The 19,089-nt window shown below is 35.6% G+C and overlaps 2 protein-coding genes and 2 long non-coding RNA genes across 4 annotated transcripts; 1 reads left to right on the top strand and 3 right to left on the bottom strand.

The window, feature by feature from the left end:
• Positions 1–2,969: 2,969 nt before the first annotated feature.
• On the bottom strand, positions 2,970–3,416 carry LOC125652719 (uncharacterized). The gene is made up of 3 exons (XR_007361667.2): positions 3,353–3,416; positions 3,175–3,220; positions 2,970–3,071 (listed from the first exon to the last, which is right to left on the bottom strand). It is a non-coding gene; the product is annotated as an uncharacterized LOC125652719 (long non-coding RNA).
• Positions 3,417–4,068: 652 nt separating this feature from the next.
• LOC130054958 (uncharacterized) lies at positions 4,069–5,344 on the bottom strand. The gene is made up of 6 exons (XM_056166089.1): positions 5,327–5,344; positions 5,027–5,092; positions 4,706–4,930; positions 4,538–4,605; positions 4,311–4,422; positions 4,069–4,143 (listed from the first exon to the last, which is right to left on the bottom strand). The coding sequence occupies exons 1-6, from the start codon at positions 5,342–5,344 to the stop codon at positions 4,069–4,071; spliced, it is 564 nt and encodes a 187-aa protein (XP_056022064.1).
• A 2,175-nt stretch (positions 5,345–7,519) lies between these two features.
• LOC125650066 (uncharacterized) lies at positions 7,520–9,024 on the top strand. The gene is made up of 2 exons (XR_007360882.2): positions 7,520–7,733; positions 8,616–9,024. It is a non-coding gene; the product is annotated as an uncharacterized LOC125650066 (long non-coding RNA).
• A 5,166-nt stretch (positions 9,025–14,190) lies between these two features.
• On the bottom strand, positions 14,191–16,173 carry LOC130054959 (uncharacterized). The gene is made up of 6 exons (XM_056166090.1): positions 16,106–16,173; positions 14,972–15,059; positions 14,775–14,839; positions 14,633–14,682; positions 14,460–14,527; positions 14,191–14,360 (listed from the first exon to the last, which is right to left on the bottom strand). The coding sequence occupies exons 1-6, from the start codon at positions 16,171–16,173 to the stop codon at positions 14,301–14,303; spliced, it is 399 nt and encodes a 132-aa protein (XP_056022065.1). The 3' UTR covers positions 14,191–14,300.
• Positions 16,174–19,089: the final 2,916 nt, after the last annotated feature.

Raw genomic sequence — 19,089 nt, forward strand, 5'->3', positions numbered from 1 at the left:
ACCCTATTTTTGCATTTTCGTTATTATCTCCCCTTTGACGGGGACATGACCCTTCATTTGAACAAACTTGAATCCCCTTCACCTGTGGATGATGTGGACCAAGTTTGATCGACCATTGGTCATTTCGAACACTCTCTATGGTGTCCGCACATCAATTGAATTATTGCAGTCAATAATAGACTTGATACGCGCATCAACTGAAATATTGCGCGCAATAATTGAATTGTTGTGCGCATCAATGTGGTGGAATTATTGCTCGCAAAGTTTTATTTGGAGTTTGGTATAACGCTTTGATGATCTATTTCTTTTTTAATTGAAGATATTTTTTATCATTTACAACTATTTTGTAAAAGAAATTAGGGCGCAACTTCATTATCAGTTGTGGATATGTTGAATGGTGAAGATATCTCTCATCAAATAATGGTTCTCGCTAAAACAATTATTGCGTGCATCAAGCATATTAATGCTATCAACAATTCAATTGATGGGCGCAATAATTCAGATTTGAAGATATCAATAATCATTTGCAGAGATTTTTAATTGAATTGTTATGCGCATCAAATTAATTGTCTAGGACATGTTCTTATAATTTTCATCTAATTAAAAGATATCTTCAATTATTTGAGTTTATGTAATTTAGCGTCCCATGTGTCCACTACACTATGGGGACTTAAGATAGGAGGACATATAGAAACAATTAAAAATAAAACAAAAAGATAAGTGAAAACTGCCCAAAATCAGTACGTAACCGTGATATTACGGATAATAATAGCAGTGATTTATCCGCTGTAAACCTGAGCGTAATGACGTGTTGCGATACAAGTTGCCTAAAGTTTCTTCGGGGTCTTGTCATTTCGGCCTAAATTTAGTAAGCGACAATAAAAGCGACAATGTGAGTTTATTTGTATTATTTGTGTTTATTGAATTTATTCCGTTGTTGTTATTTGTTGAAATTAAAGCCATTCGAGCGATAAACCCGATATTTTCATAAAAGTTTATCGGAGTAATTAATTCTTTAAATTATTCAATGTAGATTATGAATTATATGCGCTGTAAACTGATGCGTTATTAATTATGAAGTTATTATATGTTTGGTTCAGTTAGTAATTTTAACGGTGAAATACAATATAGGAAGCATTTTTAAAACCACGTTATTATGTATGTTCTCTAACAAGTCATTTCTGGAGCATTATGTTGTTGCATTTTTTTTTCTAATGAAATTATGGTAAAATATTCTTCCTTTTTTATGCAAGTCATCAGAACGTAGAGGTTTTTTCACAAATCATTTTGGTGTTTGAATGTTTGAGATCGTGTAAAAAGTTAATAAAAATGTAATATTTATGTCACGGCATACATGCAGTGACATGTTACATATTTTTTCATTGATCATCCCACTTTCGTTATTACTAATAAAAGTAATATCTGCCTTATTAATTTTGTCGTATTTCAGTCTAAAATCATTGTCTTGATGTTCTATAACTCAAAGAGAAAAAAAAACCTGAGTCATGCAACACTGTACGTGAGTTTAGTTTTATAATATTTTCATGTTTAGGATTAAGATTTTACCCCCCCCCCCCCCCCCCAAATAGTAGAGTCCGTAACCAATTGAAATTTGTAAATTTGAAAGGATCTATAAAAGTCTTCATACACCTTTCTCTTAAAAGCCTAGCAACTAACATATTCTGAATGCGAGATACAAAATACATGAACAATAAATGTCAAAAATTAAGTTTCGTGTTGTTCATTTTTTTATTGCAATCTATAATGAAAGTAATGTACGTTTATAATTTGAACAGAATCAAACAAATATAACAGATGATTCACTGCGTATTTGCACAGCGACGCCGCAAAAAACCGAGGTCCCGTGTCACAGCAGGTGGTACATATAGATCCCTCCCTGCTCAAAGGCCGTAAGCGCCAAGCATAGGCCTATATTTTGCAGCCCTTCACCGGCAATGGTGACGTTTCCATATGAGTGAAAGATTCTCCAAAGGGACGTAAAAAATATTCAATCAATCGTAACCGGGAGGTCGTGAGTTCGAACCCCGCTCATGCCATGGCCGTGTCAAACCTAAAACTTTAACATAGGTAGTGGTTGCTCCTTTGCCAAAAGCTCGGCATTTAGAAGTGAGAATCATGGATCTTTCGGATATGACCTATAATAGGTCTAAATGTGGTACTTCACCTACAACTAGTGACGTCTCAGTATGAGTGAAAAATTCTCGTCGACGGGTCGTGACGGTACAAAAATTGGATGACTTTTAAAACCCCTGTAACATCAACAACATGCTTGTCAGTGGCCTGCCTCGACTTCAAAAAATAATCATACGCTGCATAAAGACCTACACAACATGTGCAGGTGATAATGGAGTATTGCTGGATAAATATGGGAAGTTGACGACAGAGAAGCTGAAATCATCCCGTTTGTCATAAAATTAGTTGTTAGTTTGCCGTTAACATCTATGTTCAATAAAATATTCAAGTACGAAGCAGATGTGGAAGACTGTTTTGTCGTTTATTTCCAGTTCACTGGGATATATTGAATCGATACATGAATGAAAATGAGCTTTGTTCACAGACAAAACGTTGTTGATATATCTAAATGTTGAAATGAAGGTGTGGCAGGTCAGCTAATAAAGAAGCACAGTTCGTGCCTATGGAAATTCAAACAGACTGTTGGAAGACCTGATCACCAGATAAAATTAATGCTATATGAAAATAGAATGGACATTTTATTGTCAATTACATTATAGAAATTTACATTTTTCATAAACTAGTAGTATGAATCATTGCTTAATTAACTCAATAAATTTAAACATTTCATTTCGTGATGGGTGGACTCAGCAACATTTGAACATATGGCGTAGCCGTGAGAGAAAGCCGGTCTTTTCTTTCTTTTGCTGAAACAAAAACAAAAAATTTGTCAGATATTAAACTCACTGGAACTGACGACAACAAAGCCTCTAATCATGTACCCAAGGGCATAAATTAATGCGCACCTGACTTTTGGGGGGGCTGATACAGCAAATGTATTTTCTCCATCCTCTCGGAGGCTCCTCATTTTCATCCACCTGTCCATGAAAGATGTTAATAAAAAAAAAATTCTATCACACTTTTTTCAGAACAGAGAATTGAGATACATTTTTTACACTTATAACCGTCGTGTATACCTACCAATAGTTCATTACTGTCAATGCCTTGATTTTCAAGACTGTCCAACCTGAAAAAGTCAAAACTTCAATGATCTATCTATCTATCTATCTATCTATATATCTATTTATCTATCTATCTATCTATTTATCTATCTATAATATACTGTACGTAGGTTTAAATTTGTGAATAATGAAATCACCTATAATTGCTGTCGTCCTGTGAAAATGGGTTCTCTACAATCTCTTCACCACTGTCAAACATTGCCTACGTGATAAAAAGTATTCCTCGATCAAATTCTAGTAATATTCATAAAAGATATTATATGTACTAATATTTGATAAATCGCAATAATCTATGAATTTGGAATATACAACTTTTTTACACTTTTACCTGTTGTGCCACTTTTCTCAGTGAATATTGAGCTTCTTCAAACTCCTTTGGGGGAAAGTTTGTTGTATCGCAACAGTTTTTGGCAGGGCTGTACAAATTACAAAGACGCTTTAACGACACTTGCTACTAACAAACTCTTTTTCAAAATTGATTTTAAAAAACCCAAAACAACAACAACAAAAACAATTAAATTCATGTTTTGTAAGAAAAATTAATACAATTTAACATGCATTTGGAATGTAATTTATTCCATTGATTTTTCAATAATTTGTATAGAGCTGTTTAGGGATGTGCAATATATTCAACTTTTGAACAATCCTCCAAATAGATAGTCAACGACAGAGTTCCACACATTACCATGGAGTCAATTAAATATATATTGGTTTAAAACACGTTGTTACCTAATTTTCCCTGATATTTGACCTAAATGTGGTCTTCTATGATTTTCAAAAGGAATACAATTTTCTGTGGTATATGTTGTATATGCAACACTTCATTTGTACTACTGAATTATAGAAGATATACTTACACAGGCAAACCACCATGAGCTGCAATAATAAACAGGTCAGCCAGAGTTTCTTCTGCTGCGCTGAGCATCAACTGCCATTTGAAAACACATTTTTAAGTACATTTTGAACATCATTATATGTAGGATACAAATTCTATTTACCTTAGCTCATTATCACCTCCAAGCGTTCATGCCTTAATTTTTGTAAAGACATGCATATTAATATACCACCTTGTCTACATGTTGTTTAACGTCTTACCTCTTGTATTTGTCTTGTTTGTTGTTGGAGTGCCTTACATTTGACTATTGTTGTCTCATTAAAGGCTGACATCAGTCCAACAACCAAGGCGTCAGCATGGTCTTTAGTGATACTGAAAAGGATAATACATGTGACTATTCAGATCAGTGTAACTCGACTGAATGATACCTAATTCAATAAATATAAGGACCACATTGATGACGTGGTTATTGTAAACCTGTAATTACCTATGTTCAATAGCAGCACAGTGTCTGTAAGCTTCGTCAATGATGACGTCCAGCAGACTGCACACTATCTATAGAGAAATTATAATACCTTTTACTTATACAAATTGGACAAATCTTGAGAGAAAAAAATAATGGAACAGTCAATCATGAATATTTTATTTTTCATACCATTTCAGCGTCTTGGCTGTTCTGACTGTCGGATATGTCACTGTTCTTTAGCTCGATACTTCGTTTTGGATACTTGGAGGACCTCCGACAGTTTTTTCTCATTTCTTGCGCACCTTCCTGTGTCAGTAATTCCTGACCCGCACTCCCTGAATCCCTTACATTTGATGCCGTCCCCTTATCTTCCTTCTTACCGCGTCTTCTCTTGCTTCTGGACGACCCCCTTTTCTGCAATGAAAATAGTTTGAGAATATAGTTGCGAATCCTTTGCAGCTGAACTGACTTTGAAATTCACATTTTTGACAATTATATTATTTGTCTTACCTTGTTGTCAAGATCTCTCAGGGTCAAAGTCCCATTTTTCAAGCTTTCTCTTAACTGCACAGAAATCTGTAATTTAAAAAGTAACACCATAGGTTTTAAGAACGTACCCGTATTTTGATTACGTCTGGTTATTTGTGTGATGTTGGTAACTTAGTTTTGGGAAGTAATTGTTAGGTTTTAGCCCAACACAAAAGCGAACCACTCTAGACCTTTTCAAGTCTAGGATGTGTGATCCACTACATCTCTCTTGAGAAATGTGATGGGTTATGGGAAGAAAGGAATTAAAGTCAGATGACTTACCTCCGATGCACTGGCCATTGTATACAATAATCAAAACGGAGAGAAGTAAAACGACTGCTTTACCCAAGCCTGCCTTGAAACATTGACAACAGAGTTGTTATGACGTTGTATATATTGTGATATCGGATGCTTTGTGACGCAGGTCGCGTCATTCTACGTCACAGTCAACACTTTGCGCACGTTACGTCCCTTGTCAGCCATATCGTATTTTCCCATAGAATTTCTCATCTGTAGATTTGACAGTAGTTATTTTTCCATCAATAACCGTCAATTACAAGAATGCCCCAGACATTCTATGAAAGCTTGAAAATTAGGTAAAATTAACAGTAATTTAATTTAACGTCATACATTTGGTAAGGTAAACAATGAAAACTTGGTTTTCGATCACCAATTGACCCCGCAAAGGGTCGTAACTCGCGGCGAAGTGTTGATACGTGTATGTATATGATCGTGATAATTTTTATTTTTTTTAGTGCAGTTCTTTGTCAAAAAATCAAGAAAACAGAGGCCAGAGAATGGAAATCGAAAGCTCTCTTTACTGTGTGGCATGTAGATTGGAATACTTTCCTTTTGACTTTGATATTTTGTAAGACGCTTTGTAATGAGAGAGAGAGAGAGAGAGAGAGAGAGAGAGAGAGTTGAAAAAATTCAGTTCAAGCTGAGCTGTGACTTCAACAAAAGCATCACAATCATAAGTATAGTACCTATACTTATGATTGTCACTGTAACCATACAAAACTGCATATATTTATATCATTAATGTTAGAAACAAAATAAGTAGTCATGTCAATTTGTTTTATAGCTACATTTTATGAAGAAAAAAGGTGTTTTTATACAATGATCATTAAACAATGTTACTTCATTACTCTCTAACATATGTAGGGATTACCTCCCTTAAAACAATGTTGCTGTTTTTAGCTCACCTGATATAGAGTAACAATTTTTAAAACTCTTCTTCTCAAGAACCACTGAGCCAGAAAAGTTTACATTTACATGAAAGCTTCCTGACATAGTGCCGATTGAAGTCTGTAACATGCCACACGGAGGTAGGTTGGGGCCACAATAGGGATTAAAGTTTTACATCGAATATATAGGGAAAATCTTTTAATATGGTCCAAGGTGACTTAGGTGAGCAATATGGTCCATGGGCTTCCTGTTTTAAATACTTACCATTTTAAAAGTTTTAATGACCTGATTTTAGGCTACAATTTACATTTTGTATACAGATGCACACGCTGAAAAAGTTTTTTGATTCAAGGACTCAATCCCCACCCCCCACCCCCAAGGGTTAAGCCATATATGGCCATATCATCTTCTAAATTACAAGTCACAGTGCAAGGGCATCGGCAAAGGGGTGGTGGTCGCCGCCCCAATAATTTGGCAAAAATAAATAAATAAAAACAAAATACAAAATTAAAAGATTTGTAACGACGATCGATATCTACTCGTTGGAGCGCCGAGTATAACGGCGATCTGTGGTCAATGGAGCGACAAGTGTGAAAGCTATTGTTTACACAGATGTAAAATGAAATGTACATGTATATCTGTATACCTGTACTTGGCGGGTGTAAACAATAAAAGGGGCTTCATTGCTGTAAGCGTGGGTTTGCTACATATTGTCCATTGTCTAATTAATTGGTCGATCGATGTTTAGAAGCTTTAATGATTCTAGGTTACAAGTTATTAAAGAATTATCGAAAAATATTACTAGAATTTATGAGCATATGAATTACAGGAAAATATTGAAAATTAGTTAAAATTCAACGTCTAAAACAACTTGTTGAGATTTTATTTTACCTTTCGTCACACATATTCTTGCATTTCAATTTTTAAAAAATGGAGCCTCGGGGATTAATTTAAAGTTAGATAAACCCCTCCCCTCCTTTCAATATTCAGTTCGCCTCCCCAATGTCAAATACTTGCCGACGTTCCTACAGTGACTTTGATTTAGGGCGCGCCACACCTTCTTAAGATGCATTAACTGACCAAGTTTGATAATTCTAGACCAAATAATTGTCCAGTTACGAGTCGCACAGGATTTTAACATATTTGGCCATATCATCGTAATCAAAGGTCACAATTCGTGACCTAACTTTAAAGTGCGACCCACCCATTTCCCAAAATATATCAGCTGAAAAAGTTTGATGATTCTAGGTCTCATAGTATTTAAACTACCGTAGAGATTGTTTTTATGAAAAACAAATATCTCTCAGCTCCCCAAATTGGAAGTGCACCAAATGAAACCTCCTCCACTTAATGTACTGCATGGTATGGAGGGGGAAGCATGGGCAGGAACATAGACTTAAAATCCACCTATAACGTCATTCTTTTGTTCGAACACTCCCACTGTCATGATCGTGTGCAGGATTGGACAAAACAAGATGGCAGACGGCATTTCCAAACAAAGGTAGGCTCTTAAAACTCTTCATTTTACCGACTTATTAGACGACGAATTTATGAATTTAAAACACTGCCTGGCCAGGGAGGCATCATTAAGTTGATTGGTTGTTGGAATTCTTACTCATGTACACGTACAACTCTAAATTCATTGATCGAAGTTGACGATGTTGCCTCGATAGAATTCGAAGCGGGCGAAGATGTTTCTAATCATGTTTTCATGCATTTTAAGAAAGATACTTTCGGTAAAATAGACTCTGCACATATCTTTTGATGAAAACTCGAACCAGTGTATGCGATTTGTCCATTAAATTGCCTTGGTTAAATAGATATCTTGACTTGAACATTTGCTAATGTGCAGGATTGGACTATGGTCGTTTCCACAATAAACGTGCCGGATTGGACCTCAATTTTGGTTCAGGATTGGACCCTCTTTTTATCTTTATTTTCAAAATCCTTTATATTTTCGAATCTCGACTCCACTTTATCATATTTTAGTTTGATTAATGTAGCTTATTAGATTCTCAGACATTTCCAACATGACCATGGTGTATTTTGAATTTTTTTTTTACTGTTATCAAATTACATCGTCGTTTAAGTTCCCAACGACGACAACTGCTACTGTAAAATATTCATTCGCTATCTCCTTCAAAATGAACCAATATAACAGATATATACATGAATCACCAATCTTTGCTTACGACAGATGTAACGTTGACTGTTCGTATCCATGATATATAAGGCCATTTTGACCTATAAAACACGTGAGAAATTATCATTATTTTAGAATCCTCTGTAACAATATAAATTCGACGTTTCCTGAATTCAATTAACCCGCTTACATATTCCCTAATTCCAAACTCTGTTATATAGATTTTCTCCTTTGTTTCAGGTATCAAGCCCTAGAACTTCATTCCATGAGATGGGTACACTTCGAATGTGCAAATTTGTGGTGAGGAATTCAAGACCAATTCTGAATTGCGTAGGCATGTATAAAGGAAACATCAGTCAGAAAAATTGTCTTCGTTTGTGACCAGTGCAACACACGCTTTTGCCCATTATAAAAGAAACTCGAAGTAAAAAATACATTGTTTTCTGAATACACGAGGTGCATACATACATGTATACCATGGCAGCCGTTTTATATATTCGTTTATGTACATTGTGAAACGATTATTTTTACGGTATTATGCTTTGTTTTACAGAAATACTACTAATCTTTTACATTGCATTTTACACATGTTGATTTGTCATTTCATTGAACCTAAGTTTTACGTGTTATTAAATATATTTCAATGTTATTGCGTTTGTATTGAACTGATAACAACTAGTGAAAAAATTGTATTGAAGAGTAACCTCTCATCTGAGCAGCAAATATTGAAAAAGAAAAAACACCATGGACAAAACTGCTTTTCATTTAGGTTCATATTTCAGCTACAGGAGTCATATTGCGAATTTCTGAGAAAATATCCTTTTTATTTGCTTTCATCAGTATATGCACTCCAAGGTTGAATTCAATGTAATTACAAGAAACGAAAGGTTTTAAATGCTGATATTTTCTACCGTAAGTAATTATCCTTGTAAGTGAGTTGGCCTCGATATCTTGCACGACATATGCACTCAAGATTATTAGAATTAAAATGATAGGGAATTTTTTTTCAAAAGATAATAAATCCCGCTTTAACAATCAAAACTGGTTCCAGCAGAAGCATACATATGAAAGGCACAAGTGCATGTGGACAGATCATTAAGTATTGAAAACATGAACACCTCAACATCTTATTGTCTTTATTGTCATTGAACAGCTTTGTGAAATGTAAACCATCATGCCTGAAGAGATTATTATACGTCAAACCATGCTCAGTTTTCATAATTCCATGCAGATATCACAAATGTTAAGTGGTTGGGAATCGAACATGGTCTACATGTGTATATACAATATAAATGTATTTGCTTCTGCAAAATGAAGACTTTTCAACATGTTGATCTTCGACAACAAGGCTCCTTCTAACGTGTGACAGAACTTTAGATTCATGTGCGCGGTGCAATTCTCAAACACGTAAAGATTTTCGAGCTGGCTCTTCCGGCTTACTGATAGTTCCTTGCTCCACGTGCTCTTTTAGGTTTGTCAAAACCATGGTTTTATTAGGAGACATAAAATAGAACACACTTCATTCACTTGCAACTTTTAAGCTTAAGGAAGTCCGCTCCTGACTGGATCTGTAAGAAAAAAAAATGCATGTATTTAAGAAAGGGTCCAATCCTGAACCAAAATCGAGGTCCAATCCGGCACATTTACCGTGGAAACAACCATAGTCCAATCCTGCACATTAGCAAATGTTCAAGTCAAGATATCTATCTAACCAAGGCAATTTAAGGGACAAATCGCATACACTGGTTCAAGTTTTCATTAAAAGATATGTGCAGAGTCTATTTTACCGAAAGTATCTTTCTTAAAATGCATGAAAACATGATCAGAAACATCTTCGCCCGCTTCGAATTCTATCGAGGCAACATCGTCAACTTCGATCAATGAATTTAGAGTTGTACGTGTACATGAGTAAGAATTCCAACAACCAATCAACTTAATGATGCCTCCCTGGCCAGGCAGTGTTTTAAATTCATAAATTCGTCGTCTAATAAGTCGGTAAAATGAAGAGTTTTAAGAGCCTACCTTTGTTTGGAAATGCCGTCTGCCATCTTGTTTTGTCCAATCCTGCACACGATCATGACGGTGACTCCATTATTTTTCAGGAATGGAGAGTTCGGAAAGTAGGTCAACCTTTATACAAGTAGATATAAATGCATGCAACAAAAGAATGAAAAACGTGAGACATGATTAAAATTAAATTAAAATTTAGTTTTTATTAATGTTTACAGTGGATATTAAAGGACACATCGCATGTTTTTAAACTTTTTAATTTTTTCAGCAAAATTAATTCATTTCATGCCTAAAACTACTTTACATGTGTTTTAAAAGAAACAGTTTGCGTAGTTTTCGAGTTTGATAGCGATGAAATTCAAATCTTGCGATATGCATAATTTCTTCGATATTTTACGCGCCATTACCTGTGACGTCATATGCGACCTCGAGCGAGAAGATTTGAAAACAGTTGTTAGCCATTTCATAAACAGATTAGATTTAATTGACAAACAAACAATTATCACATTAACGGCTTGTAAATAGCACTGCATTGGGGTGTTTTGTGCCGTTTAAGGGTGTACTTGCTGTCAGGAGAGATGATTTGGACTGTGTTTTTTTCAATTTTCGAAGGAAGGTATGAGGGACAAGACGTGAATATTTTTTGTCGGCACAACGACTTTGCCATAAAAAAACCCCAGTAGAATTTGTCCCTGTACTTTTTCAAACAAGCTCTTGGACAAAGACGTATATAAACTGCGAGAAAATGGTTCTATCGAAGCTTCGCACTGTTACATATAGGCCTACCGCATATGCATTCCGTTCTGCTCTCAAATTCAATACACACTCGCACCAACTGACCTTCACCTTGTAACAACATATAGGCAGAACTTTGCTTGCAGTGCCTACCAACTGGTAGTTTTAAAAAAAGAAATTTAAAGATAAAAGATAATAGAACTTTCAATTATAAATAATAAAATATGATATTTCCCAACTTTGAATTGAATTATAATGCTTTCATTTTTTTTTTTTTAAAGGAACGCGTACGTGTTTACAACAACAGCACGCCGCGCTCCCACTTCCTAAGTAACAACGTGTAGATAACAAAATATAATGATTAATAAAATTGCTTGAATAAAATAATTTAAAAGTATTGTGATTTTCACAATAAGTTTGATCATTTTTATTCTATTTTTTCCCCCGAAATGCACCCGTGACAGTAGGCTTAGTTGTCAATGCTACATAATCGTATTATAATTTAGGCCTATCTAACTTCTCCAAAAATAAATTTTATAATAATTGCACTGTTTATTTTAGAAAAGCAACAGCGCTAATTACAGTTGTTTACAGAAATGGCATTACCAAATAGTGTTTAGACAGTGATCCCATGTAAACATTATTTACTCGCAAATTTATGCAGATTTCATACTCGCTTTTCTCGCATTGGTGGCTAAAAGATATAAGACTCGGGGAATTTGTCAACATCGAAATAAATGTTATCCATGGTAAATAAATTAGGCCCCTAAAACTCGAGTTTTTAAAAATATCTAACACTACTATTACAACAATTGATCGACGAAGGTCGCATATGACGTCACTGTACCACGTGACTACCTATCTAATTAACTAGGCTTTTTGAAATCGGGGCTTAGATTTAAGTCCGTATTGTGGCAAATTATCGCAATACTTCAGTGAACGAACTATTACAATTAATTTCTATAAGCATAAGGAAGACAAAATGCATATAATTCTGTATACTTTGAAAACACGAGATGTGTCCTTTAAGTGGGTCAATGTACTCGTATCACTCCATTCCTTAAAAGCAATGGAGCGATACTCGTACATTAACCCTTACATAATGAACTCCGATAAGCCATATAGGAGGAGAAGCGTTAAAGTATTGTACAAAGTATTAAATCTATCAGATTAGCCATATATGAGATTAGTGTTCACAAGCTATTTCAAAATTAAGAATTGGGCAACCACGGACACTGGACATCCCAGAGGTGGAATCAGGTGACTAGGAGGAGTAATGAGCCCTATATTTTGGTCAGGTAAACTGAGTAATCCGTAGTCAAAATCAGTGTAAAGAACGGCCTAACAGTTGGTATGAAATACGCCAGACAGCATTTGACCAAATAACAGCTTGTGTTGGCAAACTAGATCGTTATAACGACCATAGAATTTGCGAAATGCTGACTTAAACGGTATGTCGCGGTAGCTCAGTGGTAGAGCGTTCGCTTTGTAACCAGGATCCCGTGGGGTTCCAGGTTAGAATAGGTCCTCAGTACCCCTTGCTTGTCGTAAGAGGCGACTAAATGGGGCGGTCCTTCGAGTGAGATCGCATAAACCGAGGTCCCGTGTCACAGCAGGTGTGGCACGATAAAGATCCCTCCCTGCTCAAAGACCGTAAGCGCCGAGCATAGACCTAAATTTTGCAGCCCTTCACCGGCAATGATGACGTATCCACATGAGTGAAAGATTCTCGAAAGGGACGTAAAAATTTTCAATAAATGAATCGTAACCGAGAGGTCGTGAGTTCGAGATCCGCTAATGCCATGACCGCGTCAAACCTAAGACGTTAACACATGTAGTGATTGCCCCTTCGCCAAACGCTCTGCATTTAAAAGTGAGATCATGGGTCTTTCCTGTATGACCTTCAAAACAGGTCTCGTGTCACGGCAGGGGTTGACACGATAAAGAACACTCACTGTTACGGCCCTGGACGCGAAGCATAGGTATAGATTTGTGGTACTTCACCTACAACTGGTGACGCCTCCACATGGGTGAGAAATTCTTGACGGGATATGAAGCAAAAAATAAAATAAATAAATAAACCGACTGTTAAAACCCCCGGAAACATCAACTTACTTGTCAGTGGCCTGCCTCGATTTAAAAAAAATGGAATGAAAGCAGCGGTAAGCAAGCTCACATACCCCACCCTCCAACATTGCTTGACAATGCCTCACATGATGAATGATGAAGCTATGCAATATAGTGGCATAATTCCTACAAAAATTATTGAATCAGAATTTTCTGGGAATATGCACATCTACACAGTATGTCCTTATTGACTACAAAGTTTCACGAAATTCTGTTGAGCGGTCTCGGAGGAGTTGCGCTCACAAGAACAGGAAAGACGGGCTCAAAATTCTAAATTCAAACAGGGCATAACTGCCAGAAAAAATATTGAATAAAAATTTCCTGGGAATATGCACATCTACACAGTGTGTCCTTATTAACTACAAAGTTTCACGAAATTCTGTTGGGCGGTCTGAGAGGAGCTGCGCTGAAAAAAAGGGGGTGGGGGAGAGGGGACTGACAGACTGGTCAAAAACATTATACCCTTCGCAACTTCGTTGCATGGGGTATAATAATCATACGCAGAATAAGATCTTGCGTATCGAATCAGTTGAAAGACATACACAACATGTGCAGGTGATAATGGAGTATTGCTGGATATTAATTGGAAGTTGACGACGGAGAAGCTGAAATCATCCCGTTTGTCACAAAGTTGAGTTGTTAGTTTGCCGTTAACATCTATGTTCAATAAAATATCCAAATGTGAGGCAGATGAAGAAGAGTGTGTTGTCTTGAGCATTGTTCATAGATAAAACGTTGTCGATATATCTGAATGTCGAGTTGAAGGCCACGGCAAGGGATTTTTCTTCTCATTTGGAAGCCTTTGAATAATTTTTGCTTCATAAGAATATAAAAACAGGTCATCTAATAAAGGAGCACAATTCGTGCCCATGGGAATTCAAACAGACTGTTTTAAGACTCGATCACGAAGTAAAATTAATGCTATATGAAAATTGATTGGAAATTTTATTGTCAATTACATCATAGAAAGTTGCATTTTTCATAAACTAGGTGTATGAATCATTGCTTAATTAACTCGACAGATTTAAACATTTCATTTCGTGATGGGTGGACTCAGCAACATTTGAACATATGGCGCAGTCGTGAGAGAAAGCCGGTCTTTTCTTTCTTTTGCTGAAACAAAAACAAGAAATTTGTCAGATATTAAACTCAATGGAACTGACTACAAGAAAACCACTGATCATGTACCCGAGGGTATGAATTAATGCGCACCTGACTTTTTGGGGGGCTGATACAGCAAATGTATTTTCTCCATCCTCTCGGAGGCTCCTCATTTTCATCTACCTGTCCACGAAAGATGTTAATAAAAAAAAAAACTTCTTTCACACTTTTTTCAGAACAGAGAATTGAGATACATTTTTTACACATATAACCGTCGTGTATACCTACCAATAGTTCATTACTGTCAATGCCGTGCTTCTCAAGACTGTCCAACCTGAAAAAGTCAAAACTTCAATGATCTATCTATCTATCTATCTATCTATAATATACTGTACGTAGGTTTAAATTTGTGAATAATGAAATCACCTATAATTGCTGTCATCCTGTGAAAATGTGTTCTCTACAATCTCTTCACCACTGTCAAACATTGCCTACAAGATAAAAGGTATTCCTCCATCAAATTCTAGTAATATTCATAAAAGATATTACTAATATTTGATAAATCGCAATAATCTATGAATTTGGAATATACAACTTTTCTACACCTTTTTATTTGTTTATACCTGTTGCGCCACTTTTCTCAGTGAATATTGAGCTTCTTCAAACTTCTTTGGAGGAAAGTTTGTTGTATCGCAACAGTTTTTGGCAGGGCTGTACAAATTACAAAGACTTGCTACTAACAAACTCTTTTTCAAAATTGAAAAAAACCCAACTAAATTCATGTTTTGTAAGTAAAGTGAATACAATTTAACATAAGGAATGTAATTTATTACCTTCATTTTTCAATAATATGTATAAAGATGTTTGGGGATGTGCAATATATTCAACTTTTGAACAATACAGAAACTTTGCCAGTCCCTTATTTTTTTTTTTAGAGGAATTCTATATTTGTACTCATTACATCAAAACTAAGCCTATATATATATATATATATATATATATATATATATATATATATATATATATCAACCTATTTATTCATTTTTTATTGTTTGTATCAAGTGTCCTTAATAGTACATGTATAGCATAGTATAATATATCATAGAATAGTATAAATATAGAACTAGTAGAGAATTGTCATCATATCGTAATTCTGAAAACAGTTAATCAGAGAAATAAAATAAGTAAAAATCGACTAATTAAAACGATGGTTAATTAATTAAACCTGTCTATGAGGAACAAGGTAAGAGTGAACTCTGTTCTCCGTGTTAGATATATTCTATTATGTTACTTCTTTGTCAGAGTGGTTTTGAAATGGAATGAAAAATTGGATACCTGATAGGAAAACTCAAATTAATACTCTCTCTCTCTCTCTCTCTCTCTCTCTCTCTCTCTCCGTGTGTGTGTGAAATTGTTAGGACGAAAAGCTCCTGGCACGAGAAGGCGTACTGAACCTGTCCCCAAACTTCCTTACAGGAAGCAGAGGCACAATCTCTCAAAGAAGTGCGAATTTTAAATTTTTAAGTAGGCTGTTCTTATTTTAATCCTCCAAATAGATAGTCCACGACAGAATTTTACACATTACCATGGAGTCAATTAAATTTATATTGGTTTAAAACAGGTTGTTACCCAATTTTCCCTGATATTTGACCTAAATGTGGTCTTCTATGATTTTCAAAGGGAATACATGTTTCTATGGTACATGTTGTATATGCAACACTTTATTTGTACTACTGAATTATAGAAGATATACTTACACCGGCAAACCACCATGAGCTGCAATAATAAACAGGTCAGCCAGAGTTTCTTCTGCTGCGCTGAGCATCAACTGCCATTTGAAAACACATTTTTAAGTACATTTTGAACATCATTATATGTAGGATACAAATTCTATTTACCTTAGCTCATTATCACCTCCAAGCGTTCATGCCTTAATTTTTGTAAAGACATGCATATTAATATACCACCTTGTCTAAATGTTGTTTAACGTCTTACCTCTTGTATTTGTCTTGTTTGTTGTTGGAGTGCCTTACATTTGACTATTGTTGTCTCATTAAAGGCTGACATCAGTCCAACAACCAAGGCGTCAGCATGGTCTTTAGTGATACTGTAAAGGATAATACATGTAACTATTCAGATCAGTGTAACTCGACTGAATGATATCTAATTCAATAAATATAAGGACCACATTGATGACGTGGTTATTGTAAACCTGTAATCACCTATGTTCAATAGCAGCGCAGTGTCTGTAAGCTTCGTCAATGATGACGTCCAGCAGACTGCACACTATCTATAAAGAAATTATAATACCTTTTACTTATACAAGTTGGACAAATCTAGAGAGAGAAAAAATAATGGAATAGTCAATTATGAATGTTTTATTTTTCATACCATTTCAGCGTCTTGGCTGTTTTGACTGTCGGATATGTCACTGTTCTTTAGCTCGATACTTCGTTTTGGATACTTGGAGGACCTCCGACAGTTTTTTCTCATTTCTTGCGCACCTTCCTGTGTCAGTAATTCCTGACCCGCACTCCCTGAATCCCTTACATTTGATGCCGTCCCCTTATCTTCCTTCTTACCGCGTCTTCTCTTGCTTCTGGACGACCCCCTTTTCTGCAATGAAAATAGTTTGAGAATATAGTTGCGGATCCTTTGCAGCTGAACTGACTTTGAAATTCACATTTTTGACAATTATATTATTTGTCTTACCTTGTTGTCAAGATCTCTCAGGGTCAAAGTCCCATTTTTCAAGCTTTCTCTTAACTGCACAGAAATCTGTAATTTAAAAAGTAACACCATAGGTTTTAAGAACGTACGCGTATTTTGATAACATCTGGTTATTTGTATGATGTTGGCAACTTAGTTTTGGGAAGTAATTGTTAGGTTTTAGCCCAACACAAAAGCGAACCACTCTAGACCTTTTCAAGTCTAGGATGTGTGATCCACTACATCTCTCTTGAGAAATGTGACGGGTTATGGGAAGAAAGGAATTAAAGTCAGATGACTTACCTCCGATGCACTGGCCATTGTATACAATAATCAAAACGGAGAGAAGTAAAACGACTGCTTTACCCAAGCCTGCCTTGATACATTGACAACAGAGTTGTTATGACGTTGTATTTATTGTGACATCGATTGCTTTGTGACGCAGGTCGCGTCATTCTACGTCACAGTCAACACTTTGCGCACGTTACGTCCTTTGTCAGCCATATCGTATTTTCCCATAGATTTTCTTATCTGTAGATTTGACAGTAGTTATTTTTCCATCAATAACCGTCAATTACAATAATGCCCCAGACATTCTATGAAAGCTTGAAAATTAGGTAAAATTAACAGTAATTTAATTTAACGTCAGACATTTGGTAAGGTAAACAATGAAAACTTGGTTTTTCACCAACTGACCCCGCAAAGGGTCGTAACTCGCGGCAAAGTGTTGATACGTGTATGTATATAATCGTGATAAATTTCTTTCTTCTTTTTTTTTTTAGTGCAGTTCTTTGTCAAAAAATCAAGAAAACAGAGGCCAGAGAATGGAGATCGAAAGCTCTCTTTACTTTGTGGCTAGGTGCACGTAGATTAATTGGAATATACTTTCCTTTTGACTTTGATATTTTGTAAGATGCTTTGTAATGAGAGAGAGAGAGAGAGAGAGAGAGAGAGAGAGAGAGAGAGAGAGTGGAAAAAATTCAGTTCGAACTGAGCAGGGACTTCAAAACCGTCACAATCATAAGTATATGTACGTCTTTGCAAATTTTGTAACTATACAAAACTGCATATATTTATATCATTAATGTTAGAAACAAAATAAGTAGTCATGCCAATTTGTTTTGTAGCTACATTTTATGAAGAAAAAAGGTGTTTTTATACAATGATCATTAAACAATGTTACTTCATTACTCTCTAACATATGTAGGGATTACCTCCCTTAAAACATTGTTGTTGTTTTTAGCTCACCTGATATAGAGTAACAATTTTTAAAACTCTTCTTCTCAAGAACCACTGAGCCAGAAAAGTTTACATTTACATGAAAGCTTCCTGACATAGTGCAGATTCAAGTCTGTAAAAATAATGTCCGACGGGGGTAGGTTGGGGCCACAATAGGGATTAAAGTTTTACATCGAATATATAGGGAAAATCTTTTAATATGGTCCAAGGTGACTCAGTTGAGTGATATGGTCCATGGGCTTCTTGTTTTAAATACTTACCATTTTAAAAGTTTTAATGACCTGATTTTAGGCTACAATTTATATTTTGTATACAGATGCAAAAATTGACAAAGTTTGTTGATTCTAGGACTCACCCCCCCCCCCCACCCCCAAGGGTTAAGCCATATATGGCTATATCGTCTTCTAAATTATAGGTCACAGTGCAGGGGTGGTGGTCGCCGCCCCAATAATTTGGCAAAAATAAATAAAAGCAACAAAATTAGAAGATTTGTAACGACGATATCTACTCGTTGGAGCGGCGATCTGTGGTCAATGGAGCGACAAGTGTGAAAGCTATTGTTTACACAGATGCAAAATGGGATGTACATGTATATCTGTATACCTGTACCTGGCGGGTGTAAACAATAAAACGGGCTTCATTGCTGTAAGTGCGGGTTTGATCCAAATTGTTCATTGTCTAATCAATTGGTCGATCGATGTTTGGAAGCTTTAATGATTCTAGGTTACAAGTTATTAAAGAATTATCGAAAAATATTACTAGAATTTATGAGCATATGAATTACAGGAAAATA

The sequence above is a fragment of the Ostrea edulis genome, chromosome 5 (genome assembly GCF_947568905.1).
Source record: "Ostrea edulis chromosome 5, xbOstEdul1.1, whole genome shotgun sequence".
NCBI classification, from domain to species: domain Eukaryota; kingdom Metazoa; phylum Mollusca; class Bivalvia; order Ostreida; family Ostreidae; genus Ostrea; species Ostrea edulis.